Source organism: Mesoplodon mirus (assembly GCF_964341445.2).
Source record: "Mesoplodon mirus genome assembly, chromosome: 3".
In the NCBI taxonomy this organism is placed as follows: Eukaryota; Metazoa; Chordata; class Mammalia; order Artiodactyla; family Ziphiidae; genus Mesoplodon; species Mesoplodon mirus.
In genome coordinates this window covers 140,179,933-140,195,852 of record NC_138978.1, presented here as the reverse complement: position 1 = coordinate 140,195,852, position 15,920 = coordinate 140,179,933, and the positions used below count along the sequence as shown (strand labels likewise).

General features: G+C 42.3%; 1 protein-coding gene across 1 annotated transcript in view; it reads right to left on the bottom strand.

Annotated features, from left to right (window-relative positions):
- LOC309800880 (uncharacterized protein) overlaps positions 1-15,705 on the bottom strand; it is a gene marked incomplete at both ends in the record, with an annotated part of 28,437 nt that extends 12,732 nt beyond the window's left edge. Inside the window, 8 exons of the mRNA XM_082615188.1 lie at positions 209-279; positions 1,782-1,910; positions 3,911-3,935; positions 4,397-4,467; positions 8,694-8,759; positions 13,316-13,346; positions 13,802-13,872; positions 15,672-15,705. Coding sequence (XP_082471314.1) covers positions 209-279; positions 1,782-1,910; positions 3,911-3,935; positions 4,397-4,467; positions 8,694-8,759; positions 13,316-13,346; positions 13,802-13,872; positions 15,672-15,705 — 498 coding nt within the window. The remainder of the gene's footprint in view (positions 1-208; positions 280-1,781; positions 1,911-3,910; positions 3,936-4,396; positions 4,468-8,693; positions 8,760-13,315; positions 13,347-13,801; positions 13,873-15,671) is intronic.
- Between the last annotated feature and the right edge of the window lie 215 nt (positions 15,706-15,920).

Here is a 15,920-nt window from a genome sequence, read left to right as displayed (position 1 = left end):
TATACAGTTTCTAACTGATGTTGCCATTTTTTAAATGGACTTTTGAATGAGTTATCTGTTGGGAAAGACCTTCAATCAGCATTCATCCAACCAAGCAAAACTGTATACATCAGCTGTCTTGAACACTGTAGATCTTCATATCTGAAATCAATTGGAAAAGAAAGAAATGAAGCAAACTTTTAATCTCTGATAAATAAGGGGAGCTTACCCTGGAGGTAGAAGGAGCCTCTTCAACTGCCCTCACATAGGGCAGTTCTTCCAACAGGTCCTCAGGGGGCTCTAGGAGGACACAGGGTTAATGTCAGGACACTGGTGATGCTGCTCAGGAATTACTCAGAGAGCCTCGTTAATGTTCACACAGGGTGGGAGTGTATGGATGCAGGTGGTTAATGAGTGTGGACTGAGGTGCTGTTGGACAAACCTCCCTGGTGGGTGGAAGAAGGCAAAGGGGAGGAACATTTCAGAAATGAGGAAGAGAACCTTTAGCTTTCTAGCTGTAGGGAACCTAATCAATTTGAAAGTGTCAGTCTGAAAAAGCTTAAACACTAACATTGCACTATGTTTCAGTATAGAGTCCCACGGCCCCTCTGCCCATTTCAAAGTCCCTCCAAATCCCCCTTCTTCTTGAAATGTTACAAGACTCTTTCAGCTTCCTTCTAATCAAATCTGTCGCTCCTTCATTCATCGTCCATTCTGTTGGATTTTTGACTTATTTTATTGTGATGAAATATACATATTTATGCTTTTCATAATTTTTAAGTAGACAGTTCACTAGCATTTCTTACTTTCACAATGCTGTGTAGCCATCAACACAATCTACATCTTAATCTTTTTCATTAATTCAACGTAACCTCTGTACCCATTAAATCATAATCCACCTTACTCCTGCCTCCTGACCTTGGTAATTTCTACTTCCGGTGTCTGTGAGTTTGCCTACACTAGGTATCTCATAATAGTGGAATCATATAATATTTGTCTTTCTGTGCCTGCCTAATTTCACTAACAATAAAATATTTTTTATATTATTTGGATCATTCATTTTGTAGCATAAGTCAATCTTTAATTCCTTTTTATGGTTGAAAATTATTCCATTCTGTGTATATATCACATTTTATTTATCCATTCATCACCTCATGGACTTTGGATTGTTTGTATCTTTTGGCTACTAAGAATAATGCTACTATGAACATTAGTGTACACATTTCTGTATGGCACCATAATGGTGACAAATAATATTGTACATATTTCAAATATCATTGAATATAACAACACAAGGGGTGACTCTTAGGTGAACTACGGACTTTTCATTAGTAAAAATATACTTACATTGTTTCACTAATTGTAACAAATGTACTTCACCTATGCTATATATTATTAATAGCTGAAACTGGAGTGATAGGATACAGGAATTTTCTGTACTGCATGTACAACTTTTATGTCAATATAATCCTGTTCTAAATAATGTCTAATAATTTAAAGAAATCTCAAAACATGGTTTCAGGGAGGGATGAGTTGTTGCTAACGTTCAAAAATCAGCTAAAGTCTAAACCGTAACTAGAGACCATCTTCACTCTTAAACATGAACCAAATGTTGAATTTTAAATGTATGTTTACTTCCATGGTTAAAACAGTACCAGCTGGCTTAGTAAGTTTCAATTTGAACACATGGAATAAAAGAAGAATACTGCTTAATATTTCATAGCTTTTTCTTCAATATGAGGCACTGAATCAACTAGAATAATTATTCTTGAGTGAACCTAATGAAAAATTTTCCACAGTACCTTCAGCTGGGTCATTTATAGGGTGCCCCCTAAAATGTGGCCAGATGCGGAACTTTTTCAGCCAGCCTGGGATTGATATTCTTGACCTCTCATGAGTGTTTCTTCTTCTGGCATTCTGGGAGCAGCATCCTGGGAAATGCATTACAATAGAGACAATTATTGACATCTTGCTGGCAGAAGACAATGGGGAAATTAGCAATAATTTATTCACAGTTCAATCCTTTGGTCCCTTTCCTCACCAGCGGCCCAGCAGAGCCTCCTGAAACAAAGTTGGACTTAGGAAGATATTGCAGTTTGGTATGCAGTGAAAACACCCAACAGACATGTTTTGTGGGCAAATATCTTTATTTAACTGAGAATGTCTAGAAACTCAGCAAACCATTGGGACCATGACTGATGGACTGGATTCAAATCCCGTTTGGAAGAAGCATGTGCTTGGGAATGATATGTAGATCCCTCTTTGCCTCAGTTCCCTGTTCTGAGATGTAGAAATGTTAATATGGCCTACTTTTAGCATTATGTCATGTGGCCAAAAATGATTGAATACAGGTAAAATGTTTGAAAAATAAAGGACCGGTGCTTCACAAATGCTCTATAAGTGTTCAATCCTGAATGATGGCATGAAGAAGCTGGATATTTCGTAGCTGTTGAAAGGAGAGAAGGGATTTGACGGCTCCAAGTAAAGGGGGATTCAAGCTTACTCTTCAGCTTTTTCATGGGAACAATGCTTTACAGCTCATGGAGAATATCCATTATCATGTCTGACACCCAGCCCTGTTGGGGGTGAAGGGGAGGGCAAAGTGGGGGCTGTAACCCATATGTTATGGTGGAGGGTGTGGAAATTTAGAGAGATAAGTGTCTGTCCAAGAGTCACAACCATGATGAATGATGGATCACGGACAGGACAGACAGAGCCAGTGCCCACCCTGAGATCAATACCTGGGGTAGATCTCTTGGGTCTGTCTTCACTGTATGCAGTGTTTCTTGCCCAGCACACAGAAACAGAGTCGGCACAAGTGATGGAAGACAGACTTTCCACAGGAGAAGGACATTTCGTTTCCTTAGCACAGAATCCGATAGTGAATATTAGCCTCAAAGGAGAAAGGTGGAGTGAATTTCCTCCATCTACTCCTGGAGGCTCCTTCTTTCTCGGACTCCTCCAGAACTGGGTGTGGCATGTGGGTACAAGCATGGGCTCCCTGCAAAAGGAAGGAGGCCTGCCTAGCACTAGGTGCTTCAGGTAAGGGGGGAGGACTCATCCCGAGGCTCTAATAGGAAACACAATGAGGGAAGTGGCAGAGAGATGTATCATAACCATTCAGAATGCTATGAGACCTACTAAGAGATGAGATTTCTTATTAAATGAAGTTGTAATTGACCCAGTAGTAGAGATGCTGAAACCCAGTTGTGTTCATTAAGAATCCAGCCATGGAGCAACTAAGTCCGTGCACCACAACTACAAAGCCTGGGGTCTAGAGCCCGCAAATCACAAGTACTGAGCCCATGTGCCACAACTATTGAAGCCCATGCACCTAGAGCCCGTGCTCTGGAACAAGAGAAGCCACCGAAATGAGAAGCCCGTGCACTGCAACAAAGAGCCAACACAGCCAAAAAAAAAAAAAAAGAATCCAGTAAACATTTGCCTGGGTGGTGATAGGATTTGTTTTCCAGGTTAAATGAGGCTCACTTGGTATAAAATCAATGCACACACTGAAAGTGTACAGTTTATTTACTTTTATATCCATACCCATTCATGATGCAGTGGTGATGGGAATATTTTCTAGAAAGTTGGCACCAGTAACAGTGATGTTTAGGGGAACATAAATCAAGGGAAACATAACACCAAAAGTTCACATACACACACAGAATCATCCCACTCATTTCACATACAGACACACCCAGTCTCATGCACACGAACCTACACCACCTAACCGTAATGCAGATTCTTCCTGGGACTATAGTAATTGGTCACATTACTTGTAAATCACTTTCTATCACCAGGGACCCTACTCTCATTCCCAGCACAAATTTGGAATCAGTTTGCCCTCTACACTAAAACCAGCAAGAATGTCCCACTTTCTCATCTTCAAAGTTCTTCCTCCCCAAGTGACTGATTCCAGAATACATACCGTTTTCACGTTCTGGGAAGGTCACCTGCAATTACAGAAGAGAAAACACTATGAGGATAAGATCACAGTGATGCTCAGGTCTTTTGTTCATTTGCTGACAGTAGAAAACCTGATAAGAAACAGTGGTCCAGGGGACCCAGCAAGGGTTATCAGAGCAAACCTACTCAGGCTGAAAGGCAAGAACTTTGCTAGGAGGATGGAACTTCCAAGTCCATTTAGGTTGGAAATTACAGAATTCTTTGCCTAGAGGAAAAATCGCTGCAGGAGAGAGAGCTCTGTACTCTACAGGCTGTAATGGATGCTGTCAATTTTAATGTCCTGTGGAATCAGGCACCATGAGTTGGTAATAGACTCTCACTCCACATTCTCCCTATCAAGGGAATTGTATGTATCTGGAATGAATACCCTCAAATATTCATAACTTAATTCTATTGAAAGAGAAATAAAGCCATATTTCTATCTCAGACCAGAAGAAATCCAGCTTACCTTGGGGATACACGGAGGCTTTTCTTCTGTCCTATCACGGTGCATGTCATCCGCCACATCCTCAGGGAGAGCTGGAGGGACAGAGAGTAACTGTCAGGACACTGGTGATGCTGCTCAGGAATTACTCAGGGTCTTTCTTCTCGAGAGGACATGGGGTGGTGTGTATGGATGTGGGAGGTTAGTAAGTGTGCGCTGAGCTGGTGATGGGCCATCCCCTTTGGGGAAGAAGGAAGGCAAAGGACAAGAGGAAGGAAATGAAAACAGAGATTTGGCTTTGAAGCTAAGGGAATCCTAATCAGAAGGGAAGGGTCGATCTAAGAAATTGTAAACACTAAAATGCATGCTCTGTTTCAATTACAGAGACACATGACCCATCCTGCCTCTTTTGAGCTTCTGCTAAATTGCCACTGTCGCTTGATTTTTCCCAGATCACTCTTCCCCCAGCATCCACAATGCCAGCTACTGCATTTATCATGTCTTCTGTTGTATATTATATACTTGATTAACAGCAACCTCTATTAAAGGAGTGAATACAATCCTAGACAAAATATGCTATATTTATTCACTAATCTCTTGTCTTAAAGAAAATCAAATACACAAGATTTGACAAAACTGAAATCCTACCATTTAGATACAACCACTATCAATCCTATCATATTTTTCTCCCAGTCTTTGTTTTCAATACAATGTACGTATGCCCACTGAGTCAGGGGCTGTCCGTACTCTAGGGAGCTGTTCCATAAGTGGGACACTTCGTTATGAAGACGGAGCCCAGACTGAGCACAGCCTGTCTCTAACCTTACACAATACCCTACATGTGCTAACCAGAACACAAACTTCCATATTAGGCAGTGACAAGCACAAGAAAGAGCAGCTCATGTGCAAAAGATCATTTTTGATGAGCAAATCAAGAAAAGGTGATTGTAGAGCACAGTCATGTCTAAGGACACAATTTCTCTCTATTGTATCATTAAAATATGAAAAAAAAGTCAGAACTCTACACATATTTCATTCTTCTTTGTGATTTCATATCCACTTTCCTCAGTCTCCAAAGGAGGAGATTTAACCCTAAAGTTCCAGGAACCCTCTGCCATTAGATCCTACCTAAGTGTTGTTCCTACCTGTATCCTTTTCCTCATCACAGCCACAAATGCTATCCAGAGTCGATTCTGTAGAAACACGAATACGAATGTACAAGTCTTATGGATACATTTAAAATGTGACTAATGTGACTGAGTAATTGGTTATTTTATTTTGTTTTATTTTAATACACTAAGATAATCATTGACTGAATTAAATAAATTGTAACAGGCACATCTAGCTAGTGGCTACCACGTTGTAATACACATCCCTCTCTCTCTCTCCATATAAATGTATATATATATATATAATATATGGAGAATGTTACCACCACTCCCCTGTTTATTCACCTCTGTATGTTGTATCAATTAAAGTTGACTATTTGCTGATGGTTTAATGAAGGTAAAACCTCTGCCCCGTGAAGGTACTTAGCCAAAGGGGTAAGAGGGATGCGTCCCTCTGCTGGTTTCCCTGGTAACCGATGAGCCCATCTGCTGTCAATTCCCCCTTTAACTGGAAGCCTGCCTATTCCGCCCAGAGAGAAGAATGCTGCTACTGCTGCTGCTGCGTTCTGCCTGCCATCGCCTATCTACAGTGGGATGTCTCTCCAGGACCACTTTGCTTAAGACGTGAAAGATCTCCCATCTATTAAACCATGAATGTCTCTGTCCCTGACTCCGGGCTCTTTCCTTAGCCCTGAGGCTGAGCAAGTACAGGGCTTGCAGGCGTGAGAGGTGCAGCCCAACACCTTCTGCAGGGCAGTTTGCTGGCCACATTTGATGATTCCTTTGTAGGTGCTTCCTAGGCTCATGCACACTTGCCAGGCACTCATGAGACCTTGGGGACACTGAAACAGTAATGTCAACTCCCAGATCCTAGAGGAATTCCCGACAGGTGTTCCACTTGAGGGGAGAGGTAATGAGCATGGCCCAGTGCACCTGTGCTAGACATAATCAGCGAGCAGGTGCAGAAGGGAGGGAGGGACATTCACTCACATCATGAGGCCATCCTTCTCACCACTGCCTCTGAAAAATCCAGGGAAGGAAGGGACAAAATGCCCTTAGAAGGTAAATGGCCTGTACACTGAAAACTATAAACCACTGCTGAAAGAATTAAACAGGGAAAAAATAATTGAAATGACATAGCATATTCATAGACTGGAGACATATTATTGTTGACATTTCTACACTACACGAAGGTAAGTAGTAATTCATTGTAATACATATAAAAATCCCAATGTCATTTTCAAAGTAAAAGAAAAAAAATCCTAAAATACATATGGAACCACTAAGGACTCCTAACAGACAAAACAATCCTGAGAACAAAGAACATAGATGGAGGCTTCTCACTTCCTGACTTCAAAACACATTACAAAGCCACAGGAATCAAAACTGTACGGTATGGACATAGAAACAGATACATAGGCCTAAAGACCAGAATAAATAACCCCCAAGAAAACTCATAGATACATGGCCAAATGAAATTCACCAAGCTTCTAAGACAACAAATAGGGAAAGTATAGTTTTTTCAACAGTCAATAGGATGAAAATATAACTTACAGAAAGATTACAAACATATATCAGAAAAGGAGCAAATGTCCAAAACATCTAAGAAAAACACTACAATTCAAATGCAAAATACATTAAAAAATTAAAAAGGGCAAATAACTGGGTTCAGAAATGTGCAAAGACTTAAATAAGACATTTCCTGAAAAAGACATACAAATGGCTAACAAATATAGGAAAAGGTTCACAGCCTCACTAATCATCAGGGCAAGGAAAATGAACACCTCACACCTGTTAGGCTGTGTATTATAAAGAAAAAAATTAACAGCTTAAGGCAAAGATGTAGGGAATTGGAAACTTTGTACACTGCTGGTGGGAATGTAAAATAGTGCAGCTCTTATGAAAAACAGTACGGGGGTTCCTTATAAAATTATAAACAGAAATATCATATGATTCAGCAATCACAGTTCTGGGTATATATCCAAAGGAAATTAAATCAGTATCACAATGAGATGAACTTAAGTTCATTGCAGCATTCTCCACAATAGCCTAGATATGCAACCAACTTCACAAAACAAGTAAGGGTCCTGTGCCAGAGCTAACCTTAGGTACTTCAAAACAACTCCATAAGTCTCTTAGCCCCTTAGAGAGGATGAAAGCAATATTAGAGTTAAAAGTAACTTGAACCAATTCCCTTAGTCTGGAATACTGAAACAAAAGTTCTACAGCAGGGGAAGCCTCCTAAACACACAGCACCTGCCAGGGTTTACACAAGCCTTGGAAGAACTGGGAAGGATAAGACCAAGGCAGGCCTGAGGTAAGGTCAGAGCGTAGGCAGGACTGGGGTGTGGGGAGCAGGGGCAGGGCTGTCCGGATGGAGCAGTGGGTTGCAAGAAGAGCAGTGACCCTGGGTCCTGCTGCCCTGAGTCTCTCTCCTGGGCCTGGTGAATTTCAGGAGACCAGGTTTGCAGGTCTGTGAGAGCCAGTGTGTATAGCAAGCCCAGCAACCCCTTCACAGAGTCCTCTAGAATGCCTGCCAGCCATGAAGGGTCTTTAGGATCAGCTGGACGTGGAGGCCTCTCAAATGGAAAAATGTCTGCACATCAGCCTTGGGAGGTGCTGAGGCTGAAATGAGGAGACTGAGCACACGCATTGATTCCAAAGTATGTGTTCTGTGACTCATCCACCTCTGGGAGTGCGCATTCCATGAGGAATAAACAGTGAGGACAAAAGTAAGATGAAGCTACAAGTCCTGAACGTGTAGAGGGAGAGAGTTCAAGTCTCATCAACCACCTGACACTCACTATAAGAATTTATTCTCTAGTGTCATGTGACTATGAGACTTTTGTTCCCACTAGGATATGGCCATCATACGTGAATGTAAAACTGAAACCAAAATCCTGGTGCAAAATACTCTACAGGTACCAAACAGAAACGAACCTTTCATCTTTGACAGTGAAAAAGCAATGAAAGAATAGTCTTGTGAGAAAGAAAATTTCTGAATGGCAAAGCAAGAAAAGATGACTATAAGCACAGTACAGTCAAAGGACATGGACACAATAACTCTATTATATCATTAAAATTTGGAAAGAGCAAATCAGAATCCTACACATATTTTCTTCTTCTCCCTGATTTCATATTCACCTTCCTTAGTTTCTAAAGAACCGGGTGGAACCCAAGTGTTCTAGGAATTGTTTCGCTTTATATCCTACCTGAGAGTTGTTCGCTATGTGAATCGTCATCAGCATCAGTGCTATCTATGCTCTCCAAGATCCATTCTGTACAAACACAACCATGAGCATAAAGTTATTATACAAGTTGACCCACCCATTTCTCCTACTCGACTTGCTGGCTCACACAGCATCCCCCTGGTCTTCCCTCCAGGTTCTCAGACCTCATCTGTGCTCTGTGCAGACAGAGTCCTTCAATAAGATATTGATCACAGTTGAAAATTTCAAATGAGGGAGAGATGCTGAGAAAATCACCTTTCGACCCCTCACTTCTATAGACCCATTTATAGCTTTCACCGTCAACCTTACCAACCTGAAATTCCAGATGGTACAGACACACTTCAAACATGGCTAGTGTGACCAAGCAATTGTGTGTTTTTTGCATTTTTTAATAGAATGAGTTAATTATTCTTTGAACTAAATTAATTATAAATAGACACATTTGGTTCGTGACTACCACACTGGAAAGCTCAGCTGTAAGAAATCCAAAGATGAGAAAGAGGCAACCAGCCACCCTTCCCCTGGTTGTTCTTTACTGCAGAAAATTTGATGGCCTGATCTGATCCTTCGTATGTAGGTATATCTTGGGCTCTTGAACCCACGCCAGGCATTGGGAGGGTCCTTGTGGACACTGAAATAGTACAGTCAACACTCAGATCCAAGAGGAATTCCCAGCAAGGGGCCCACTTGTAGACAGAGGTGAAGGGCATGGCCCAGTACACCTGTATTAGACATTATCAGAGAGTAGGTGCAGGGGGAGGGAGGGATTTCACTCTCTCCATGAGTCCATCCTTCTCAATCCTGACTCTAGAAGGCCTGAGGCAGGCAGTGGAAAAGGCCCCGTAGGAGGTGAAAATTTGTATACTGAAAACTACAGGACACTCTAGAAAGAAATTAAAGAAGAGACAAGTAATTGGAATGACATACCATGTTCATAGACTGGATTATTAAATACTGTTGGCATTTCTATACTACATAAAGTGATGTACACATATATCACAACAACCCAGAAAATTCCATGTCATTATTATAGAAGTGGACAGAATTCTAAAATACATATGGAACCCCCCAAGTAGATAAAACAATCTTGAGAGAAAAGAGCAATGATGGAGATTAACACTTCCTGAACTCAAAACACATAACAATGCCACAGTAGTCAAAACAGTCTGCTACTGGGATCAAGATAGTGATATAGACCAATGAAATATAATAGAGAGACCCCAAATAAACGCACATATATATGGCCAACTGATCTTTGCCAAGGTTCTAAGATTACCAAGTGAAGAAAGGATAGTCTCTTCAATAATCAACAGAATGAAAAGGCAACCTATAGGATGGGAGGAAATATGTGTAAACCTTGTATCTGAATAAGGGACCAATATCCAGAATATATAAGAAACTACTACAAGTCAATTTCAAAAAAACAGCGGGCAAATAACTGAGTTTCAAAATGGGTAAAAAGCTTCACTAGACATTTCTCCATAAAGACATACAAGTGGTCAATCTACATATGAAAATTTGCTCCACCTCGCTAAGCATCAGGGAAATGGAAATCAAGCCACAAGGAGATATCACTCACACCTGTTAGGTTGTGTATTATAAAAAGGCAATTAGGGCTTCCCTGCTGGCACAGTGGATGAGAGTCCGCCTGCCGATGCAGGGGACACATGTTCGTGCCCAGGTCTGGGAGGATCCCACATGCCGCTGAGCAGATTGTCCCATGAGCCATGGCCGCTGAGCCTGTGTGTTTGGAGCCTGCGCTCCGCAACGGGAGAGCCCACAACAATGAGAGACACATGTACTGCAAAAAAAAAAAAAAAAAAAAAAAAGAAAGAAAGAAAATTAATGGATGCTGGCAGAGATGTGAAGAAGTGGAACTCCTGTACCCTGTTTTGTACCCTGTAGTAATGTAAAATGGTGTAGCCATTATGGAAAACAGAATGGATGTCCCCCAAAAATTATTAAGAGAACTCTCATAAAATCCAGCAGTCACTCATTTAGGTTTATATACAAAGGAGATAAAACAAGAATATCCAAGAGATATCTACAATCTCATGTCCATGGCAGCATTATACACAATACACAACATAGGAAAACTGCCTAGTGTCCATGGGAAGATGAATTAATAAAGAAAATGTGGTGTATACATAGAGTGGAATGCCATTCAGTCTTTGAAAAAGAAGGAAATCCTGCTATTTGCAGCAACACGAAAGAACTTGGAGGACATTTGTAAGAGTGAAATAAGCCAGTCACGGAAGGTCAAAAACTGAAAGAAAACTCTTAGAAGCAGAGTGTAGAAGGGTGGTTCCAAGAGCTGGCAGGAGGTTGACATGGGGAGTCTCTGTTCAATGGTTAGAATGTGTTATTTCAAAATGGAAAAGTTCTAGACACATGCTGTACAACAAGGTGCATGTAGTCAACAGGACTGACTGGACATTTCAAAACTTGTTAAGACGTTGGATTTCATCGTATGTGTACTTTTACAACAATAAAATATACATATGTAAAATAAATACCAAGTGGAAAAAGGGGAAAAAAGAAGAAAAATAAGGAAAGGGAGTCAACAGAGGGAAAGAAGAAAGGAGGAAGGGTCTCGAATGTACACAGGTATCAGGAGATAATGGGAGAGAAGCTCCTCTCCCCAGGCTTTAAAGAAGACATCTCTCCACAGTTCACTCCAGCAGGAGGGGGATGTCCTTTCTCTTCCCCATTCAACCAGAAGTGCCAATAGCATCCTAAGTGTGGCCCAGGCTGTGCTCTGGTGTACACTTTTCCTTGATCTCTAAACCAACCACACCTGACTCCCCATGGCTCAGGTGTCCTTAAAGTATCTCCTTCCACTTCTCTAAAGCATTTCCCTCTTCAAGTGCAGCCCGAGGCGGCAATCCTGTCCTCACACGTGGGGTCCACTGGGCGGGTCTCTGAGTTCTTAAGAGCCTCCCTGTGAGTAACAGGCACTGAATCGCACACCAGGGTTCCCCTCAGCACCATCAGGTAACTACGACCTAGGGATTGACGATTTCTAGAACAACTTTACTCATAGACAGTCTCATGGTTAAGCAAGTGACATTTTACAATCAAGCATTTTCAGTTTTTTCTTTGGTGGGGAAAATATTGACACATATAAGGCAATCATATTCTATTAAAGTATGTATTTCTCAAAGGACTCACTATCGAAAAAAAATTTTAAGTATAACTTTCCATGTTTTAATTGACTTTACTCTCAGACTTGTTTGCTTGCAAAAGCCTTCAGAAAATACCAAGAACATACATCATCTGGCAGTTTGCACAGCAACATGAGTGGAGATCCTCTTGTCACACTGCTTGATTTCTCTGTCCCACCTTGCAAAGCACAACCTCCTGTCCTCCCTCCTGGGAAGGGAGCCAGTGCCCACCCTGTGCTCAATCCTTGGGGTAGATATCTTGGTTCTGTCTTCACTGTATGCAGTGTTTCTTGCCCAGCACACAGAAACAGGGCCGGCACAAGTGATGGAAGACAGGCTTTCTACAGGAGAAGGACATTGCGTTTCCTTAGCAGAGAATCCGATAGTGAATATTAGCCTCAAAGGAGAAAGGTGGAGTGAATTTCCTCCATCTACTCCTGGAGGCTCCTTCTTTCTCGGACTCCTCCAGAACTGGGTGTGGCATGTGGGTACAAGCATGGGCTCCCTGCAAAAAGAAGGAGTCCTGCCTAGCACTAGGTGCTTCAGGTAAGGGGGGAGGACTCCTCCTGAGGCTCTAATAGGAAACAGTTAGAATGAGGGAAGTGGCAGAGAGATGTATCATAACCATTCAGAATGTTATGAGACGTACTAAGAGATGAGATTTCTTATTAAATGAAGTTGTAATTGGCCCAGTAGTAGGCATGCTGAAACCCAGTTTTGTTCACTAAGAATCCAGCCATGGAGCAACTAAACCCGTGCACCACAACTACTAAGCCTGTGCTCTAGACCCTGAAAATCACAACTACTGAGCCCACGTGCCACAAATTTTGTAGCCCATGCACTTAGAGCCCGTGGTCTGGAACAACAGTAGCCACCGAAATGAGAAGCCCGCACAGTGCAACGAAGACCCAACACAGCCAAAAGAAAAAAAAAAAGAATCCAGTAAACATTTGCCTGGTTGGTGATAGGATTTGTTTTCCAGGTTAAATGAGGCTCACTTGGTATAAAATCAATGCACACCCTGAAAGTGTACAGTTTATTTACTTTTATATCCATACCCATTCATGATGCAGAGTTGATGGGAAAATTTTTTAGAAAGATGGCACAAGGAACAGTGATGTTTATGGGAACATAAGTCAAGGGAAACACAACACAAAATGTTCACATACACACACAGAGTCATCCCACTCATTTCACATACAGACACACCCAGTCTCATGCACACAAACTTACACCACCTAACCGTAATACAGCTTCTTCCTGGGACTATAGTAACTGGTCACATTACTTGTAAATCTCTTTCTATCACCAGGACCCCTACTCTCATTCCCAGCACAAATTTGGAATCAGTTTGCCCTCTACACTAAAACCAGCAAGAATGTCCCACTTTCTCATCTTCCAAGTTCTTCCTCCCCAAGTGACTGATTCCAGAATACATACCGTTTTCACGTTCTGTGAAGGCCACCTGCAACTACAGAAGAGAAAACACTATGAGGATAAGATCACAGTGATGCTCAGGTCTTTTGTTCATTTGCTGACAGTAGAAAACCTCATAAGAAACAGTGGTCCAGGGAACCCAGCAAGGGTTATCAGAGCAAACCTACTCAGGCTGAAAGGCAAGAACTTTTCTAGGAGGATGGAACTTCCAAGTCCATTTAGGTTGGAAATTACAGAATTCTCTGCCTAGAGGAAAAATCGCTCCAGGAGAGAGAGCTCCATACTCTACAGGCTGTAATGGATGCTGTCAATTTTAATGTCCTGAGGAATCAGGCACCATGAGTTGGTAATAGACTCTCACTCCACATTCTCCCAACCAAGGGAATTGTATGTATCTGGAAGGAATACCCTCAAATATTCATAACTTAAATCTATTGAAAGAGAAATAAAGCAATATTTCGATCTCAGACCAGAAAAAATCCAGCTTACCTTGATGATCCTCGGAGGCTTTTCTTCTGTCCTATCACGGTGCAGGTCTACCGCCACATCATCAGGGAGAGCTGGAGGGACACAGAGTAACTGTCAGGACACTGGTGATGCAGCTCAGGAATGACTCAGGGCCTTTCTTCTCGATGAGGACATGGGGTGGTGTGTATGGATGTGGGAGGTTAGTAAGTGTGGGCTGAGCTGGTGTTGGGCCATCCTCTTTGGGGGATGAAGGAAGGTAAAGGACAAGAGGAAGGAAATGAAAACAGAGCTTTGGCTTTGTAGCTAAAGGGAGCCTAATCAGAAGGGAAGGGTCGATCTAAAAAATGGTAAACATTAAAATGCATGCTCTGTTTCAATGACAGAGACCCATGACCCATCCTGCCTCTTTTGAGCTTCTGCTAAATTGCCACTGTCTCTTGATTTTTCCCAGATCACTCTTTCCCCAGCATCCACAATGCCAGCTACTGCATTTATCATGACTTCTGTTGTATGATATTTTATACTTGATTAACAGCAACCTCCATTAAAGGACTGAATTCAATCCTAGACAAAATATGCTACATTTATTCACTAATCACTTGTCTTAAAGAAAATCAAATACACAAGATTTGACAAAACTGAAATCCTACCCTTTAGATACAGCCACTATCAATCGTATCATATTTTTCTCCCAGTCTTTGTTTGCTATACAATGTACGTATGCCCACTGAGTCAGCGGCTGTCCATACTCTAGGGAGCTGTTCCATAAGTGGGACACTTTGTTATGAAGAGGGAGCCCGGACTCAGCACAGCCTGTTTCTAACCCAGCTGTGCAGGAGAAGTGTACAGGCTAACAGTCAGGTTCCACTTTGAGTCCTTGGGTGTGGGCTACAGGAATTGACCAATTCTATGGCTTGTGGTAATGTTATCCAATACAATAAATAGCTCCCTGATTCTTATCTGCTTTCGGCCTTGTTTAAGCAATGACACCAGCACTGACAGATATGACCTGTACTGTGTACATGGTGTCTCAAACCTCTCAGAATCTGTAGCTGACCAGGAGAATGCAGGTCTTGAGGTGAATTTCACATTAATGACTGTGCCAAAGTCAACTGATAAGTCCAGCCATAGCTGCCCTGGATTCTGTGATCATTAAGGCCACCTGATGGGCAAGGTCTGGACCTTTGTAGATGCTAGCACTTCCAGCCAAGGATACGAATGCAGGGACTCCCTTGCTCCATGACTGAGGATCCCTTGGCTGAGTTGTAAGTGCAGGTCAGGGATCCAGAGCATCCATATTGGGACCAACCCCTGGGTTCTCAGTTTGGCTTTTCCACTTAGGAGATCAAGAGCTTAGAACATTTATCTCTGCACCATCTCCTTCTGAGGAAAAGGAATATTAACCAAATCTGGGCAACAGCTGTGTTGAGGGAAGAACATGCAACCAACTTCACAAAACAAGTAAGGGTTCTGTGCCTGAGCTAACCTTAGGTACTTCAAAAGAACTCCGTAAGTATCTTAGCCCCTTAGAGCGGATGAAAGCAATATTAGAGTTAAAAGTAACTTGTCCCAATTCCCTTAATCTGGAAAACTGAAACAAAATTCTACAGCAGAGGAAGCCTCATAAACACAGAGCACCTGCCTGGGTATACCCCAGCCTTGGAAGAACTGGGAAGGATAAGACCAAGGCAGGCCTGAGGAAAGGTCAGAGGGTAGGCAGGACTGTGCGGTGGGGAGCAAGAGCAGGGCTGTCTGGAAGGAGCAGTGGGTTGTAAGAAGAGCAGTGACCCTGGGTCCTGCTGCCCTGAGTCTCTGTCCTGGGCCTGGTCAACCCCAGGAGACCAGGTCAGCAGGGCTTTGAAAGCAAGTGTGTGAAATAGCCCAGCAGCACCTTCACACTGTCCTCTAGAATTCCTGCCGGCCATGAAGGGTCTTTAGGGGCAGCTGGACGTGGACCCCTCTCAAATGGAAGCATGTCTGCACATCAGCCTTGGGGAAATGGAGAGGCTGAGATGAGTTCAAGGTGACTGAGCACATGCAGTGTTCCCAGAGCATGTGTTCTGTGACTCATCCATCTCTGGGACTGTCCTTTACAAGAGGAACTAACAGTGAGGACAAAACATGAGGTGGAGCCACAAGT